The sequence below is a fragment of the Acomys russatus genome, chromosome 7 (assembly GCF_903995435.1).
Source record: "Acomys russatus chromosome 7, mAcoRus1.1, whole genome shotgun sequence".
Lineage (NCBI taxonomy): Eukaryota > Metazoa > Chordata > Mammalia > Rodentia > Muridae > Acomys > Acomys russatus.
Genome location: NC_067143.1, coordinates 53439382 through 53458277, shown reverse-complemented (window position 1 = coordinate 53458277; position 18896 = coordinate 53439382). Strand labels below are relative to the sequence as shown.

At 50.6% G+C, this 18896-nt stretch overlaps 1 protein-coding gene across 1 annotated transcript in view; it reads right to left on the bottom strand.

Annotated features, from left to right (window-relative positions):
• Pde2a (phosphodiesterase 2A) overlaps window positions 1-18667 on the bottom strand; it is a 92746-nt gene extending 74079 nt beyond the window's left edge. The window contains exon 1 of the mRNA XM_051149070.1: window positions 18366-18667. Coding sequence (XP_051005027.1) covers window positions 18366-18436 — 71 coding nt within the window. The 5' untranslated portion in view covers window positions 18437-18667. The remainder of the gene's footprint in view (window positions 1-18365) is intronic.
• Between the last annotated feature and the right edge of the window lie 229 nt (window positions 18668-18896).

Below are 18896 nucleotides of genomic sequence, written 5' to 3'. Positions count from 1 at the left end.
CATATGCACACGGTGACGTACGTGTGTACACATGCAAGCTGGTAGAGTGGGATTTGTGAAGACAAGATGTGAGCAGTGTAAGTCTAGGTTCAAATCCTACCTCCTCCATTTCCTACGTACGTGTGCTATCCATGTCACCTAGGCTGTCTAAGCCTCAGTTTTCTTATCTATACAGAAAGGATAACAATAATATCAAATAGTTGGATGAATGAGACCACACATGCTCTCAGCCACATTTGTCATGTATTATTTTTGATACACAAACACTTTTATTAGTGTAACTGTATCTGTGGGTTAGTATGCATGCATAGGTGTCCTTGAGAGGCCCAGGAAAGACTTCTAGCACCCTAGCAAAGGGGCATAGGCAATGGTCCTTACTACCAGGCTCCCTAAACTGGGGCTCAGCTACAAACAAGGAGAACTTGCTGTGCATCCCCCTGGGGAGGGAAAAACACCTGTCCTAAGCAAGCTGTAAGAGATGAATGGCTCAGCAGCCACCAGGCAGGACCAGGGATTAGGAGGCTCACAGCCCAGCATCGGGGAGGAATGGGAGGGAAGCTGAGTCGCAGGGCCATCTATCAAGGCTGGCAGGCCCAGTAATGCTGCGCAGCAGGATGGGGGAGAGGAAAGGGAGCTGTAAGATGGGGGAAGTGTAGACAAGCCGCCAGGGCCAGGCAGCCCAGCCCAGCCCAGTCCCTGACATGCTGTAACCCTGAGTGAGTCATCGTTGCCTTGAGACCTCAGTGTCTTCATCAGGGACAACGGGGCCAAAAGACTCTTTCTTTACTCTCTCAGCTTCAACATCAGGCCAGGGCCCAGAAAGAGCCCCGAGGAGAGTGTAAAGGGTACAGGGCCACCTTTAACTCCTACAAGTAACCAGTTTAGTCAAAGATCCCTGGGAGCAGGGGAAGAAGAAGAGACAATAGGTCCTGAGCTGGGAGCCCAAAGACCCAAAGTGGGGTTTTGGGTATTTTCTTGTTTGTTTGTTTGTTTGTTTGTTTGTTTGTTTTGAGGCAGCGTTTCTCTGTGTAGCCCTGGCTATTTAGGAACTCCCTGTAAAGGCCAGGATGGCCTCAAACTCTCAGAGACATTCCCCCCACCCCACCCTACACCCCTGCTTCTGCCTCCCAAGCGCTAGAACCAAAAGGATGCACCACTACACCAGGTTCCAAATACCCAATCCGAATGCATTTCTGGCCCTCATTCTTTCCTGCCTCTTCTCAAGCTTCTTTGGTTTCCAGGCCTTTCCCTGGATGCCCTGATGCCACCATCTACACACTCAGCCAGTGGCCTGACACAGGCAGGAAAAGAAAAACAACAAACAACAAACAACAAACAAAACAAAACAAAACAAAACCCCAAATCTCTAATCTATGCAAATTTCATTCAAATCAAGAGCAAAGTGTCCTCTGGGTCCTGCCAGCCCTGAGGAGGTAGCAGTTACCTGGGAGGATGCTGGCCAAAAAGACTGTGGCAAGAGCTCCTAGCTGGAGCCCAGCAGAGTCTAAAGGTTTTCTGTCTCTCACTAATAACCTAAGCAAGCTAAGGCAAGTCACTTGCTGCCTCTGGGAATCACCTTTCCATCTCTAAAATGAACCCTCCCGTTTAAAAGTCAAGCAAGCAACAATGAAAACCTCCACGGTCCCTCTCCATGCTACAAACTGCCTCCATCCTCAGACTCAACTACCCCCCCCACCCCCCGCCTCCACTGCCCCTCACCCCTGGACCCTCCACTATACACCCTACCTTCAGGCTGCTCCCCCCCCCCGTGTTTCACCTCTAGATCTTGGTTTTCCCCTCAGAAACCCTCCTCCCTCAAGATGGGCCAGAAGTACATGCTTCCCAGCAAGGCTACTGGGATAGCTAGACTAGACACTCCTCTGGACTACCACACACCTTTCCAGAGCTCTCAGACAGGATGTGCCTGTCCCTCCATCTCACTCAGCTCCCCAGCATGCAGAAAGGGTAGAGGCATCTAGTTCAGGGGCTCAAAGAAAGAAGGTAGGCCCCTCTGGCTCTCACGATTTGCATCAACTCTAGTGTCACCCCATGCACAGGCCCAGGATCCATCCCCCTCCTCTGGTACGCCTTGGGCTCCAACCTCTGTCAAGTACAAAAATATGAAGGCCCCAGGGTGGGGTCAACAGAGGTTTTGGCCTCTGCTGCTACATCAATGGAGGCTAAGATCAGTACACAGTCGTCATAGCAATGCTGGATGCTGTCACCACAGATTCATCACCTGAACTCTGCAAGGCCAGCAAGGTGTGAGGGATGCTGGTTGGAGCCGATCAGAGCTACTGGGCTTTGAGGGAGGGCATGGCTTAACTTCCACCAGAGTCCAGCTGTGTCCTCCCCTCACCCTCTGCGAATCCAGGGTGAGATGTCCCAGTCTACTGTGGTATCTAGCTCGGTCCAACTTAGTTCAGTGAAAGTGGTGGTGGAAAATATTGCTGCCCCAGCCTCCATGATTGGGCACCTACACAGCAAGTCAGAGGAGATGTACTCAGTATGTGCCTGGGGCCAAAGAAGGGAAGAGAGATGGCAAGGCCGTGTGTCATGCCCAGGTACCAATGGATGACCACTAGAAAGTAACTAATTTGGTTCAGGGAACAGGCAGAGTAAGAATTATCACCACCCTTGGCTGGGCGTGGTGGCGCATGCCTTTAATCCCAGCACTTGGGAGGCAGAGGCTGGTGGATTGCTGTGAGTTCGAGGCCAGCTTGGTCTACAAATTGAGTCTAGGACAACCAAGGCTACACAGAGAGATCCTGTCTCAAAAAAAAAAAAAAAAAAAAAAAAAAAAAAAAAAAAAGAATTATTACCAGCCTTTACAGGAGCCTGGCTGTTCTTCTGCCTGAATCCTCCCAGAGAATCCTTATCCACACCCCAACCCACACCCACACCCACACTCTCAGGCCCTCGGTATGACCTATCTACTCTACTCCTGCCTCTCCTAAGTTTGAGAAAGTCTAGTGCCCTATTACAGGGTGTTGGACAGGGGTCTCTTTTTCTCCTACCTGTGGCAAAGTACATAGTAGGAAGATGTTCGGGTCACAGATACTGGGGGGCGGGGCTCCAAAAGATCGCTGGCAGCCCCGGGATGAGAGTTGTCCATGGTGCTGAACCCTCCTAGCCTGTCCTCACTGAAAAGTCTGCCTTTTCCTGTCTGAGCGCATCAGCTCCTTAGCCCAGGGAGGGTGAGGCCAGGCTCCCACACACGAGGCACCGCAAATGCCCTCTACTTCTTGCATTCACAAAACCTCAGCAAGAGGCCAGGGAGATGGCTCAGCAGGTAAAGGCTCTCCCCTTGGAAACCCCATGGAAGGTGGAAGACAGAACCGATGCTACAAAGTTACCGTCGAACCTCCACATGGCCACTATGGCACACTCACCCTCCCCACTGCATGCACGCAATAATAACACAAATAAATAAATAAACCTTGGGAAAAGGAATGTATTTGGATCAGAAGAGTGGGTACAAAGAGCGAATGCATCACACAGGCTTTTATTGGGCCCCTAGGATGTACAATCCTATAATGAAGTTCAGAACACAGTAGTAACAAAACAGATCTGATTCTGCTTTTCAGGGCCTTGGATCTAAGAGAGTCAACACTGAGGTCTGCTCTCTCTCTCTCTCTCTCTCTCTGCCCTTACAATAAGTAGAAAATGTATGCCCATTTTACACTGGAAATGGAAAACATTGGGGTGACAAAGGGACTTGCCCGAGGTCACAAAGCTACTGACCATCAAAGGGTAGGCCTTAAACTCAAGATATTTCTACCTCCTGAGTGGAGAGAGAATCACAGAGATAGTTCCCTGTCCATCACAGCTTATAATCTAGGGTCCCTGCCCTATAGCCAACAAGCCCACAGCAAAGGATGCCTGAATTTGACCTGAATACCTCCTGCTGCAGGTCTGACTTTAAGGGACTCAGCAGGATGTGGGATCCGCTCTCATCACCTGGGATGCCTCCATGCCTCCTGGCCCTTAATCCACCCCCACCTTGCACAGAGGCCTCCCCCTACCTTGCATGCAGGAGTGAGGTGTGCACTCTAAAAATACCTTAATCCCTCCCTGCTCTCGCTCTAATTAAGCGGAGTGAGTCACTACTTTAAGTAATTTATTGCTAGTTACATAATTGCTTTAATATTTGGTTCTAGAACTGGGGAACAAGAGTGGCCCCCTTCTTTTCAGGGAATTGGCAAGCCACAGAATGGGGCTGTGGCCCCTGCTAGAGGAAAGTGGACTCAACATGGTCAGGCTCTTGCTCTAATCTGGGCCCAGACATGGCCACCAGAGCCCCAGAGAACACCTGGAGAAGCAGGCCTGTGGAAGTCCCAGACCCTCTGCTCCCTGTCCCCCAATCTGTGCCTTCTGAAGACACCACTCCAGTCTCATACCCAGGGCTCGCCATCATGAGCCACACTCTAAGTATCCACTGCATTGCCTCGTCACTTTGGCAAGCAGCAGAAATTAAGGCCCAGAGAGGGTCCAGGCAGCACATACAAGGCAGGTTTACTATATGTGACTAAGTCTTCAGTGCAAGGAGAATATACCACCTCTCGCAGCCCTGTAATAAGTCAACCCTAGTCTACACACACACACACACACACACACACACACACACACACACACCACTTCCAGAAGATGCACACACATACACAGACACACACAAATACAGGCACACACACATACACGGGCACACATACAGATGCACACACATACACAGAGACACACACACATACACAGACACACATGAATACACACACAAATGCAGGCACACACAGATGCACACACATACAAAGACATGCTGATATACAGACACATAGACATGTATACACACATACACACACAATTCACTACAAAGGGCACAAGAGAACATTCTGAGGAGGATGATAAGATGGTGAGATGGCTCTGTAAGAGTGCTTACTGCTCTTGCAAAGGACCTGAGTTTGGATCCCAGTACCTACACAGCAGCTCACAACCATCTGTAACTCCAGTTTCAGGGGACTCACAACTGTCTTTTGATCTCTGCAGGCACCAGGCACATATGTGGTGCACTTAACATATGTGCAGGCAAGCACTCATACACATAACAAAAATAAATCTTTTTAAAAATTCCTTTCTTGATTTCAATGGTAATTACTTGACTACAGATTTATTAAAATTCATTATACTCTTTAATTAGAGGTTTTATTATATGTAAGTTAGACCTCAACAAAGCACATACTTTTAAACAGTTAAAGAGAAAAGTCCCATCCCCACCCTCCAGGCCCCCATGGCAGGAACAGCTGTCCTGAGACTCAGGCAGAGCTGAGTAACTAGTGTGCTCTTAGTAGGTGCTCGCGGTGCAGATGTTTGGCTTGCTCAGTGCCAATTAGTAAGGTGTCAATAGGCATCTCCTGTGTGCACCTGCACACTTTTAATCTCATTAGCTCGTTTCCCACTCTCCACAGCCCATGAGAGAGCCCCAGTGCGTGCCAGGCACATTACACACGTGGTCTCACTTCATCCTCACAGCAGCTCTAACGAGGTGGGGGCCAAGTTCATGCCCATCCACAGATGCAGGAAAAAAGGTGGCAGGACTCACAGGCCCTGCCACTGGGATGTGGCAGGCTTTTATTCAAAAGCACCTCCCACTGCTTCCCCTGATGGCTCTAAATTACACGGCTTAAAAATGCATGTGGAGGAGATGCCCTCAAGCCCACGGTTTCACTGGGCTTAGAAGTTGAAGCAGACACACCTTCCTGTAATCCCAGAACTGAGGGAGGTGGAGACAGAATTGGAGGTTCATGGCCAGCCTGGGCTATATGGAAAGACTCTGACCCAAACCACAGGTAAAAGCAAAAATAGAAAATCGTGAGTAGTTGGGGAGGGGAAGGGAGGAGAAAAAGAGATAGGAGAGGTGGAGGAGGAGAGGAGACAAGAGGAGAGTATAGCCCAGGCGCACTCCACACAGCAACCATGTATAGGTTCAGAGCAGTGGTGAGAGGCAAGGCCGGCCTTGGGAAGCAGGGAACTGGGCTAGGCAAACTGGGGAAAACATAAAGGAAACCACAGTGTCTGCAAGAATTCGGTGTCATCTGGGCCCTGAGCAGCAAGGGGTCCCTCGATGCTGTGGGTGACTCATTCCCTTCAAATTAACCTCTGTCCCCGTTCTTGGTTTAATGGCCTGTTCACACCCACTGTCACTATCTCACTGGGTATAGGAAAACAACACAACAGCAACAACAACAACAAAAAAATCCCTCACCCCAAATTTTACAAAGGCTATGTGGAAAATAGTTAATGATATCCTCAAGGTTGGGGAGGGGTCACAAAAAGGGTCCTATCGGGCCAGAAAGAGGCCACATGGAACAGGCCTTCTGGAGGAAGGGGTTAAAAAAACACACTTCATAATGAAGAAGAGGGGAATACTGGGGACTAGAGGGTTAAGTGTATGGAGTTGGGTAATGAGGGTAGGGAGTAGGTGGGGTTAAGTTAACCAAAACTAAGGATGGATGAAAAAGCATGATAGAAACCCAGCAGCGCTTTATACGCTAATTAAAATATGTAACTTTGGAACATTTTTATTTTATGTGTATATCAGTGTTTTGATGGCATGTATGAATGTGTAAATGTGCCTGCTTAAAGCTCACAGAGGCCAGAAGAGAGTAACAGATGCTCTGGAACTGGAATTACAGATGGTTATGAATCACCGTGTGGGTGCCGGGAACAGAACCCAAGTCCTCTGCAAGAGTAGCAAGTGCTCTTAACTGCTGAGCCATCTCTCCTGCCCCCTATTCTTTTTAAAGGAGTTTGAAGCCAGGAATGATGTTGCACGCCTTTAATCACAGCACTCAAGACACAGAGGCAGGCAGATCTCTGTGAGTTCAAGGCCAGCCTAGTCTTCATAGCTAGTTCCAGACCAGCCAGGGCTACATAATAGGAGTCGGTCTCAAAAGGAAGGATAGGGGCTTTGAATGAGACAACCTGCATTGGGGAACAATGTTGTCTCCAAAAGACAGCAATAGCTAAGCTAAAAATCTCAATACCAGGCATGGGGCCTTTGATTTACTGGTCAGGGAGGTCCCAGAAGCCTCCAGAACATTACAGGCTACTGCCATTGCTCTTGGCTATCTATCATAACTAGATGTTAAGATCCTATTATTGAAGATACCACACATTTTGGTTGCAGGACATAGAAAAATTAACTTAGAACAGACCTGAACACTTTTACCCTGCTGATTAAATCTCATAGTACCACAGTGCATTCATTATACAGGCTACTGAGGGAGAGAAGACATCAGGGTGGGACCCTGCATGCTACAACACTAACTTACCCAGCAAGATGTGGCCACTGGTGTGTAATGGCGTGATTGTTACGGAGTAACCAACTGCTTTCTGATTGGAATTGAGGCCTGCTCTAAAGTAAGGCATTCACGCCTGGCACTGTCTAAACTTAGCCAAAAGCCTATGGTTGCAGAGGTCAGAGGCCATAGGGGACAACCTGCTATGGTTGTCTTGTCAACTGGGAATATTGTCAAGCTGCCTTCTAAATATTTATGTTCATACCTGTAGATTTGTGCTGCTCTCAACCTTGGTCAGAGAAGCTTCTTTCTGCAGTAGGCAGCGGTCAATGTTGAGTCACGTAACTGGTCAAAGTGCCAAAAAGAAGGAGCTGTGACTGCTTAGCCGTAAATGGGACATCTTTATCAACATATCTATTGATGTATTGGGATCGGGGAAGTTCCCTGAAAGGGGACAAGATCATCAAGGAAATATTTTCCCCTAATGGGAACAACCCATTTCCCAGTGATGAGAGCCACCATGGGGACCAAGTGCTTGGGTCTAACTGTGGCAGAGCCATTTCCGTGCCAATTGCAAGTGATTTCCTGGGGTACAGCATGACCTGAATGCCACTCATGCTGTCTGCTTGGATCAATGAGCCTGTGCTATGTGCATGGCTGTTTCTAGTTGTTCCCCTTCCCCATTTCTAGGTCAGTCTCAGATGAGCCTGGGTCTGTTGTCCAATGCACAGTTATGACCGCCATGTGCACGGTGGCTTCTTCATGTAGGGAGATCTGAATTGTCTGCATTTGTTTCTCTCTGACAACCTGTGTTGCTCTTAGTGTTTCTAGGTATGGGTTGTCTGAGCCTCAGGACCTTGTGTGTTTGTGGCCATGATACCTAGTTCATCAGGTCCGGCAGCTGGAGCCAGAGGAACAGGCTGAGCAGGAGGTCCTGCAGCTAGACAACCCAGCTGCCCACAGTAGGCCTGCTGATCTTCAAACACTGAGTGGGGCCAAATGTAGCCAATTATCACTGATAGTGAGTCAAGGCTCAGGGCCCACTGGAAGCTGAAAGGGAATTCCCACTGGTACGTGGCAGTGGTGAGGCGGCCGGGCCAGTGTCCCTAACCCTTCAGCATCCCCAGGGAACCACCCTCCCTGACTCATCTCCCAAAAAGGCCCAAAGCCAGGGCTCAGGACAGCGACGAGGATGGAGGCCTCAGGCCAAGAGGAAGTTCTTCAAGAGAGAAGTTGGTGTGGAGTTGCCATCGCAGGGGTCACAGGTGGAATCAGAGGATGAGGATCAGTGAGGCAACTTTGCTCTGGAGGAGGGGCGGAGAGAGTTGGGGAGTGTGGCCTGTGGGTAAAAGTGATGGGTGCCACAAGAATGTAAAGCGCCAGCAGCAGGAAGCAGTGGTGGCTGTCCCTGCAGGCAACATGAGGCAGGAAGGGCTGCTCCTGCAGACAGACCCCATGGGTAAGGGAAGGCTGACCCTGAAGGAGGATGGAAGCATCAGGGGGAAAAAAAAAAGATCACAACTCGGACATGTGAGCCAGGGTAGAGCTGACATGGCCCCTCTGACCTATTGAGGCAATTTACATGTCTTCAGCCACCCCTCAGTAGGATTTCTGGGTCAGCACACCACCCCCTTCTGTCACCCTGACCCATCTAACCCCAGAGGAACCGTAACCTGACCTCACTGAATTCCTCCCTCTACTTCCACAGCTGCCTCTCTATCCCTAGGTTCTTCCTCCTGCCCCAGAACCCTGTACCTGTCACCCCATCCCTCTGGTGGGCCGAGGTCAACTCCAGCATCACTGTTCCAGAAGCATCCTAGTAAGCCACTCTGATACTCACATCTGGGCACATCTGTCTTTAACAGAGCTGGACAAGGACCATCTAGTCCATCTCTATGGCTTAGGTGATAAGTACAGGTTGAGTAGATCAAAGATGGCTGAGATGCCTGAGCTTGTGGCATAGCAGGGTACAGAACCCATAAGTGGATACTAAGGAGCCCTCAGCAGCTCCCACCCCCACCCCACAGAGATAGGAGGAGCCACAGGCAGGGCTGACCGCAGCCACTATGTACATACGGTGCATACGGTGCATACGGTGGTGCCCACCAGACCAAAGTCAATGTGAGAGCAGGTGTTTGAAGCCTGGGCCTGGCTTTGGTATTAACTCTGAGATCAGCCAGCTGTGTGACTGTCGGCACGGTCTCTACCCTCTCTGGGCTTTGTCTTCCCATCATCCATTTGTCCTTTCAGATTCAAGTTCAAGTCTTTCCTGCTGGAAGGCTGGCCTCTAGAGGCTGCTTTGTCCCGGCTTCTTACAGACACACACACACACACACTCCACTTCCAGAAGAGTTCTGCTACTGTAGGTTGGGTGCTGGCAAGAGAGTAGAAAGTAAAAAGGAAGAGAGCTCAGGGGTTTGGCCCTCAGCACCTCACTCCTACTGTCAGGCTGTCGTGGCCACACTCCCACAGGGCAGCTCCTTCTCCAGGCCTAGATTCTGCCTCTCAGGTCCCGTGTTCATCTTGCCCCAGCCCTTCCCACTGCCAGTCTAGGTGCTCCCAGAGGCTGATCTTCACTCATCCCAGCCTGCAGGGAAACTGCCTGAGAGGCACTTGTTTTGTTCTCCTCTGAACAATGGCCCTGGCTCCTCGAAGACTTGTTGAGGTGATTAAACAAGGCAATTTCTAAGACTTTATAAAGGACACTTTGGTGACATTTCTTCTCTCTGCAGGCTATTGTGCCGCATGCGGAAAATTTTTAGCACTCCAGAACGAGTGGCAGGAAGACCACAAGCATCCTTGGCTACCTAGTGAGTTTCAAGTTACTCTGAGCTACAATGAGACTCTTCTCAAAAGAGCAAAAGTAAAATAAGTATAAATTAATATTTTAAAGTAAACAATGAAAAGAAATAAATAAAATTTTGTTTTGTTTTTTGGTTTTTGAGACAGGGTGTTTCCATGTAGCACTGGCTGTCCTGGACTCGCTTTGTAGACCAGGCTGGCCTCGAACTCACAGCGATCCGCCTGCCTCTGCCTCCCGAGCGCTGGGACTAAAGGCGTGCGCTACCACGCCCGGCAAGAAATGAAACTTTTAAAACTTTTCTTCTCTCCATCTGGGCTGCCACTCAGAGCTTTAAAGTAATTCTGGATTCTCCGGCATGGGAAGGGCATGGTATTTCGGCCTGCTCCTCATGTCTCCTACCCCAGCCATAACCTATGTTGAGCATCCCCCTCCACAACACTGCCCTCCATTCCAAGACTTCCCCTTGTCAGTCTGTCCCTTCCCAGGCAGTGTGCAGCAACAGAATCCTTCCAAGTCCCAGGTCCTCTGCGGTCTTCCTAAGCTCCCCTGACTGTCCTGGGCTGCCTACTTCTAGTCCCAAAGCTGCAGGAGCACAGAGCTCTCTCTAGTGCCAGGGAAGGTTTCCTCCCTGTTTCAGCCTTCCCTCAGGCCAAGTAGCCTCACATCCTTGCACTAGCCCAGCTGCTAAGGAGCACAGCCAAGCCACACCTCCCCACACATCTTCCTGCAGCCCCCCTCCACACAGCGACTGCTGGAAATTCACTTCAGTTTACAACAAACTTCTTGGCAGGTGGAGCCCATTTGTAGCCATAGGTGCAACAGAGCCTCTCCCAGGGGCAGGGAGCTGAGCCTTCTTCTCAAGGAAGCCCCTGTGCCAGCTGTGTCCTGCATCCTGCCCTGGGTTGGAGCTGACCTTCTGGACCTCCCCATAGCCCAGCACCCCAATCTCTTCCTGGAGAGATTGTAGAAAAGCCAGCAACTGTTGGAAGAGTAGAAGCCTAAAATAAAGGCTTTTCTCAAAGATGAGACAATTGAAGCTCGGAGGGGAAGCCCTCCCCCCCTCCCCCACCTATCACTAAAACTCCATTCCCCATGTTCTGTGAGATGACAGACTTCACAGGCCCCCGGAAGGCATCTCGCAGCATGCAGGAGCTCTGGTAGAAACTTCAAAGTCAGAGGCCCAGAAGAGTGGAGACATGCAGGTGAGAAGGGGGGCACAAGCACAGCCTTGGATCTCCTCAGGGTGCCCCAACTGCCTTGCAGGCCAGGCACATCCTCCTCTCTCCTCTCCAAGCCCTGTCTCTTACCCTGATCTCTTTGGGTGGTTTCACTGTTCCTCTCTGGGCTGGGAGCCCTCCAGCCCTGTGAGTGTGACATGGGTGCTGTCATCCTGGGGAGAATGCCATCCCCACCCCACCCCAGCTATCCAAGCTGAACATAAACACTATTCCTTAAGGCTGTCGTGGACTGAAGAGGATCCCAGAGAGTCCCCCGAGGCCAGCCCTTAGGCATGAGCACCTGGAGGACCACTGAAGCCCAACTTCCCAGAGTCCTCTCTACCCTCAGGCAGGTGAGATCCAAGAGGGAGGGTGATGAGGGGGCAGACCTTACCTCAGTGAGGTGTTGCTGAGTCAGCAGTGCAGGCCTGAGGACCTTCACTCAGATACCAACAATTTCATTAGAACACACGTGAGTAACACTCTACACAGGTAGCCAGTTGCGGTGGCACACGGCTTTAATCCCAGCACTCAGGGAGGCAGAGGCAGGTGGATCTCTATGAGTTCGAGGCCAGCCTGGTCTATAAAGCGAGACCAAGACAGCCAGGGCTACATAGAGAAACCGTGTCTCCAAAAAAAAACCCGAAACCAAAACCAAATAAACACTCTACACATGTACACACATACATACAAGCCACACTTGCACACATAACCATCTACCAAGATTCAGACATAAGAATGATACACGATACACACATACACATTTATACACACTTTTTCACAAACAGAAGTTCACACATTCTTCCCCTCTCTGACCAGTATATAAGTACCTAGGACTAGACAATCACACTCAGGTGTGTGTACACACACACACACACACACACACACACACACTACATTCTATATTTCAGCACCAGACAAATTTCAAGCAATATAAAATAAATAAAATAAAAACCTAAGCCTAAGTACAAGGTGATCCTAAGTCCATTTCCCAATTAGCCAGTCCCAGAACTGTGAGGGGAAAGCCCTTATCTATGAGGTTCATTCCTCCAGTACATCTGTCCCCTACTGTTTGAGGTACCAACTGTTCCCCATCCTGACTCCCCTGTGCAATGAGGCTCAAAGGAGGCGAGGAGCATCGTGTTACTCTCTCTCCATCACCCAGCTCCTTGATCACTCTTCCCTCCTGGACCTTCCAACCTGGACCTTCCAACCTGGACCTTCCAACCTGGACCTTCCAACCTGGACCTTCCAACATGCGCGATCAGCTGGGCGGTGATGGCACACACCTTTAATCCCAGCACTCAGGAGGCAGAGGCAGGTGGATGGCTGTGAGTTCGAGGCCAGCCTGGTCTACAATGTGGGTCTAGGTCAGGCAAGGCTACACAGAAAAAACCCTGTCTCGAAAAACCAAACCAAACCAATACAACATGCACGATCGATCGGGGCTGGAATGGAGCATGTGGCAACCCTTGTTGGGATCATGTGACATAACAGCGTGGCTGTGATGTTCTGTATCATTCCCCAGCCCTGGCAGAAAAGAGGAAGAAGAGGAAGAGAAACAAAGTGCTAGGTGCTCCAAGGATGGAGTTCATGAGCTTTAGACAGCCTTTGGTCTGTCCACTTCGATCTATCCAGTGAAGGCTTCAAAGTCAATCTTCCCAGAGCCCAATATTGGCCAGGTCTGACCCTCACTCAAAACTCTTGGGCTGGGAGTTCTGGTGGGTCATAGCCACACATCCAAACTCTCAGCTTGAGATCAGGTCTTTAGTTAGCTCTCCCATCCTTAAGTCCCACAGAATGCTGCTCTTATGTTCACGGCCCCAGTAGCTTTTGTTCCTCTGCTGAGATGCCTCATCCCCAACTTGAATCGTTCGTTCGTTTGCATCTCTTCTGTTCTTCAAGGCCAGTACTTTGCCATCTGGACCAATAATTCAATGAAAAGAGCAGGAGCTTTGGGGGACCCTGCGCTCCAAGGCTGGCCCTACCCGTCCCAGTGGGCAAGTCCTGAATTCTCTGCTCCCTCAGGCAGAAAACAGCAGCCTCTTGGGTTTTGGGAGGGGATTAAGGAAGATCATAGCTGTGGAAACCGGGCTCAGGCAGCTGTAAGTAAACTTCCCTGTGCATGTGCAATGAGTTCTCCTTATAACTTAATCCTTCAATCCCTGCTCCTACCTCCATAGTCCAGCACTGAGCAAGCTGACAGGAATCAGCTCATCTATGAGCTCCCCAACCCCCACCCCTCCCCTACTAGGGCCTGCCAACAGCCAGCCTCTGGAGCCGGTGCGGATTTGGCTGGAAGGAGGCTGGACAAAGAGTACTTACTGCAAATTCCCATCAAACTACAATTCCCAGAATGACTCAGAGGCTGCCATGGGTGTGACCATGGGTTTAACCCCTTCCTTGGCGAGCTCTTTCTTCCATTGAACTCTCTGGGGATGGTCTCCCAGGCTAGGTAGGTGCAGCCTAGCAAGGTGGTCATATGTCCATCAGACACCTCCATCAGCCCACAGAGCATCTGTGCCTCTCACCACACCCACCGCCTCCTGTCTTTCCCACACACTGACGCTCTGGGCTCCTAGCCGTGGTCTAAAAGTGTAGGTGAGTGTGGGTGTTCAGCAGCTAGCCTCTATATGAGCACTCGCTGCATTCCCAGCACTGTGGTTTATGCCTGCAGATTCCTCACAACTATTCTGTGAGGGCAGAAAGGTAATTGCCACGGCACACTCTACTTGTTTGAGGTCCAGAGTGAATTTGAGCAACTTTCCCAGGACCATGTGGCTCTGGGAACAACCTACATCTGTTTGCCACTATGCCTGCCTCCCCTATCATCAAAGCCTCTCCTGAACCACGAGGAACATCCCAGAAGTCCCAAGTTCATTGATCTCAGCAACACTGTTGGGAAGTCTTTCCAGACATTGGACACAGGTTCTGTCTGTTGCACCAAGCTCAAAAAGGGCAGGGAGAGGGTGACTTCAAGAAGTGGGTCACATCACTAGGGAACCGGCCTTTCCCAGAGAGCGGGCAGCTGAACAATGAGAGATAAATGTGTGGAAAGATCCCTGTTACTAAATATGTCGACATCCCAAGAGGATCGAGGTACTGGCAGGGAGCTCGTGGTCCCCACCCCTTGGAGGCCACAGTCTTGTGGGTCAGACAAGCCAGGGCACTTGGAGCAGCAGATAAGGCCATCCTGGCTGCCTGGGCCTGGGGCGGAGGGAGCAAGAGGCCAGCAAGGAAGTAGGTGATGTCTTGTCCTCAGAGCCTAACCTGCCAAGCTCAACGGGCTGATTTGCATATTGCTTTGCATTCATTTGCATGCCGCTTTCTGGGAGGATTCACGTTCCTCAAACACTGCCTTGCCCTCGTTTCTAGGGTCTCTTTTTATTTCGCTGAACACCCATTCTCAAGTAGCATGGGGTCCTTTGGCAGGCCTAGAACAAGGACACTAGAAGCAACCAAAATGTTGCACATTTACAAGGGCGTTTACACGTCCAAGCTGTCAGTCAGAGACGTCCTCATGGCTGGAAGTGCTGCCTATACTCTAGCCTTGATTCCTTACTCCCAGTGGTACTTTGCACCACTCAGATGCTTGCCATCCCTGCCATCCCCAGCACCAGGAAAGGCTGCTGAATGGAGGAATGATCCTCCATCTCCTTACCCCTGCCTCATTCTGGTCACCTATGGGAGGATCAAGGATGGATAAAGACTGGCCTCCAACTCTTTCCCATCCTGGGACACTTTCCCCTCCATCAGCCCAGGCATTTGGCCAGCAGAGTCTACAGCCCTTCTATGGTGGTAGGAAGTTCTTCTTACAGTCTATCTTCACTCCCCTTTCAGGCCATGCTTGTTTCTTTATCATGGTTTCTAAAGTCAGGGCCCACTACCCAGATCACTGTGTGCTTTCACTGGAAGCTGCTCCTTTCCTCACTCTGCCTGGGCTGCTCAGTCTAGACCACTTATGTCCCTGCATGTACCAGCTTAGGATAAGGACAATGACCCAGCATGAAGAGGGTAAGCGACTGCTACAGGATGGCTGTGACACCCAGGATTTGGAGAAAAGACCTTGCAGAGTAGGCTGGGAAGATGAGGCGGCCACAGAGGAATTCCTGGGCTGTGCGGTAATGGACTCACATACAGGAGACACCATGGGGCTACATTTGAGCCACATTCTCAATCCTGGCCCCCCAGGGATCAAAACTGCAGCATGGGTTATAGTGTCAGAGGGAAGAGCCAGTCGATGAGTGTATCCTACCATAGGCAATCTATCAAAAAACCTTTCCCTCTCTCTGCTTCCTGAGGGTGACATTGGAGACCTTACAAAAGGTGGCCCCTTTGGTCCTGTCTGCCTCTTTCTGTCCCTTGACTACATTGAACCGTCCATACCCTCCCATCTTTACACATTGTTTCTGTTGCTCCTTGCCTGGGAGCATCCTTCAGGGCCCAGCCAAACAGCTCTTCCTCAGAATATTTTCCAGCATAGCTGTGTGATGCTGTGTGGTATCAATTTCCACCTTTGCCTCTCTCATACTGAGCATGCTCTGACTGTGAGGACTGGGTCAGTGTTCTAGTGACCGGGTCATGGGTACCAAGCAGGCTCTAGAGAGTCCCTGTTGATGAACAAATGAGTGAGTGAGTGAGTGAGTGAGTGAGTGGATAAAGCAGAGGAGATATATTTTACAGGCCCAAGCAGCAGAAGTCAGGGAAATGCAGGCCTGGCAGCAGTATAGCTGAGAGTGAGACTCCAGTCCATTAAGACTGGGAGGGGGACTGATGGGAGTACATGCCCCCCCCCCATCACCATTTGGCCAGATCCCAGACAAGCCATCAGCAGTCTCTGGGGACAAGAGCTGGAGTGGGAAGCAGGAAGAATGGCAGGAGCTGCTCGGTGGGCAAGGGGAGCTGGGGGTGGAGCTGCAGGGAACGTGGGCTGTTAACTCCCAGTGAGCTGGCCCAGAGTGGCCCAGGAGCTTGTAGGTCAGCCCAAAGGAGAAGACTGCCTGGCTGCTGAGGACCAGGCTGAGTGAGGCTGAGGCTCCAGCTCCAGCTCCAGCCTGCCAGCCAGAGAGGCTAGCAAGAGGTGACTCTGATCTCTGCCACCATACACCTCAGCTAGGAACTCTCTGTCTCTGTCTCTGTCTCTGTCTCTGTCTCTGTCTGTCTGTGTGTGTGTGTCTGTCTGTCTGTATGTCTGTCTGTCTGTCTGTCTCTCTCTCTCTCTCTGTGTGTGTGTGTGTGTGTGTGTGTGTGTGTGTCTGTCTCTCTCTCTCCCTGAAAATCTACTGCAGAAAGTTCTGCTCTCATCTGCCCCTTGGCTGACTTCGCCGACTCGACTTGGCCCCAGACCTCATGGCTCCTTGGATGGCCCAGCCCCTGCTGTCTTTTTCTGAATAACCTGGACAGCGCCAGTGAACCAGGCTTCTAACCAAATATAATCATATCTCTCCTCTGCCCAAATACTCATATCCATCCCCAGCATAAAACCTTCCAAGGCTCCCTTGGGACCCCCCTGACAAAGCCTAAAGCATCTGGAGTTCAATGTTCTGCATGATGTGGCTCCTGCCGACCCTGCAGCAATTTCCCATCACATATCTGTACAGCTTCCTCCCTGTTCTTCCGCCCAAACCCACCTCACCGCCTTTGCTGAAGCCATTCCCAAGATGCACCACCTGTTAGCTTATGCTGCTCTTTATTGCTTCGTTATCTTCAAGCTATTTTGTGTCTGTGAAGCTTAGGGGGCCCCAGAGGGCAGGGCCATGATTGCCTATTTCTTTTCTGCATCTCTCCACAGGGTATAGAATGAATTGTCCTGGACTCACAGAGGTGGTCACACATTCAGCCACCTCCTCCATGCCTGAGTAGGCCCAAGTGTCCCAACTGTGTATTCAACCACAAAAGAAAAGAAACCCACACACATAAATGGACATAAATAGGCACACGTATGCACACCAGTTACACAAAGATCAATATATGCACATATTCACACACACACCAGCCCCGTGATCACACACCCACACCAGAACAGTTAGGCAAACACAAAGTTCCACCTACACACACATTTTTTAAAAAAATAGTTATTCAAGCACTAATAACATACAAGTACAAAGACACACTCAAGCAAGATGCATATTGAGCCAATCTGACAGAGAACACATATTAATACACAGGGCAATAAGCAAACGACCTGACATTTATACTTCTTTATATACATGCCAGCCTTCACTATCCCCCTACAGCCACACACTAGTGTTCACAAACCCGTGCAAGCTGCTTCACACCCAATCCTGGAGACCCCAGAACTCTCAAGACCTCTCTACACCCAAGATGTCCCTTATACACCACAGGTGTGTGCACGAGTGTGCACGTACACATGTACACACACACACACACACACACACACACACACACAAACACACCATCATCTGCCTGCCACCTTGGAACTTCTCACAGTGCCTCCTTCATCTACACGTGTAGTTCCTACATGTGGCCAAGCACAAAACTGGAACTCCATGGCTCTCTCTGTACTATACTATCCTGGGACAGATGCTTTGGGGTGAAGTTGCATAAAGTGATGTCCTGAACCCTTAATTCCTGATTTCATTGAATGCGTTACCCTTGATCCCCTCTTGTTCTGGGACCACTCTTGCTAATACACATCTTTATTCTTTCTTGCACATACACTCCTGGCAAAGACTATCCCTCTCCAGGGTGCTGAACCATCCCATCTCAGCCACCAGAGCTCACGGAAACTCCTTGTCTAAATTCCTCACCCCACCCCATGAATAGTTCGGGCTTCTCATCACCCACCCTCCAGCAAGGAGCTCTTCTTTAGGACCCCGGCTTCATCACCTCCTGAGTGGATGCCAGACATCCCTCCCCTACACAGAGACCCCTGACCAGGTTGTGATCCTGCAGCCAGGTCCCCAGCAGGATCGATCCTCCCACGTGGCTGAGCTCCCTATCAACCACAGTTCCTAAAGAGACTTCCCCCAACCCCATCTGTGGTGCCTCTCACGGCTGCTTATCCAGTCCCCAAACCCCCTTGCTAGTACTCACGGCTCAGCCGGTCGCGCTGCCGGGTACTGCTGGCTCCTGCAGAGGATGGAGTGGCCGCATGCCTGCCCCATCACTCCTCATCATCTGCCTCCCCAGCCAGACTAAGGTGGCACCTCGCCCTGTCCACCCCCTCCTGCCCAGAGTTCTGGCTTGGGGCACTCCGAGCAGGTGCAGGAACCAAGAGCAATGGCTGGTTCTTGGCTGCCTGTACTCAGCACCCGATCCAGTTCTGCTGCCTGGGCTGCTCTGCCTGCCTCTCAGGCTGCCGCTGTCTCTGCCGCTAGGCTGGCTCTGGGAGGAGGCTAGAGCAAGTCTGATAATGCAGAACAGGGAGGGGAGGGATCGTGGAGGAGGAACAAGAGAGGCCCAGACAGAGAGGGAGAGGAGGAGGGAGGAGGGAAAAGACACACCGAGGGAGAGACTGAGAGATACACAGACACACACAGAGAGATTAGGATGGAAATACAGAGACCAGAAAGGCACACAGAAACACACAAGAGAAAAAAAAACAAAGCTGTGAGAGCAGGGTTG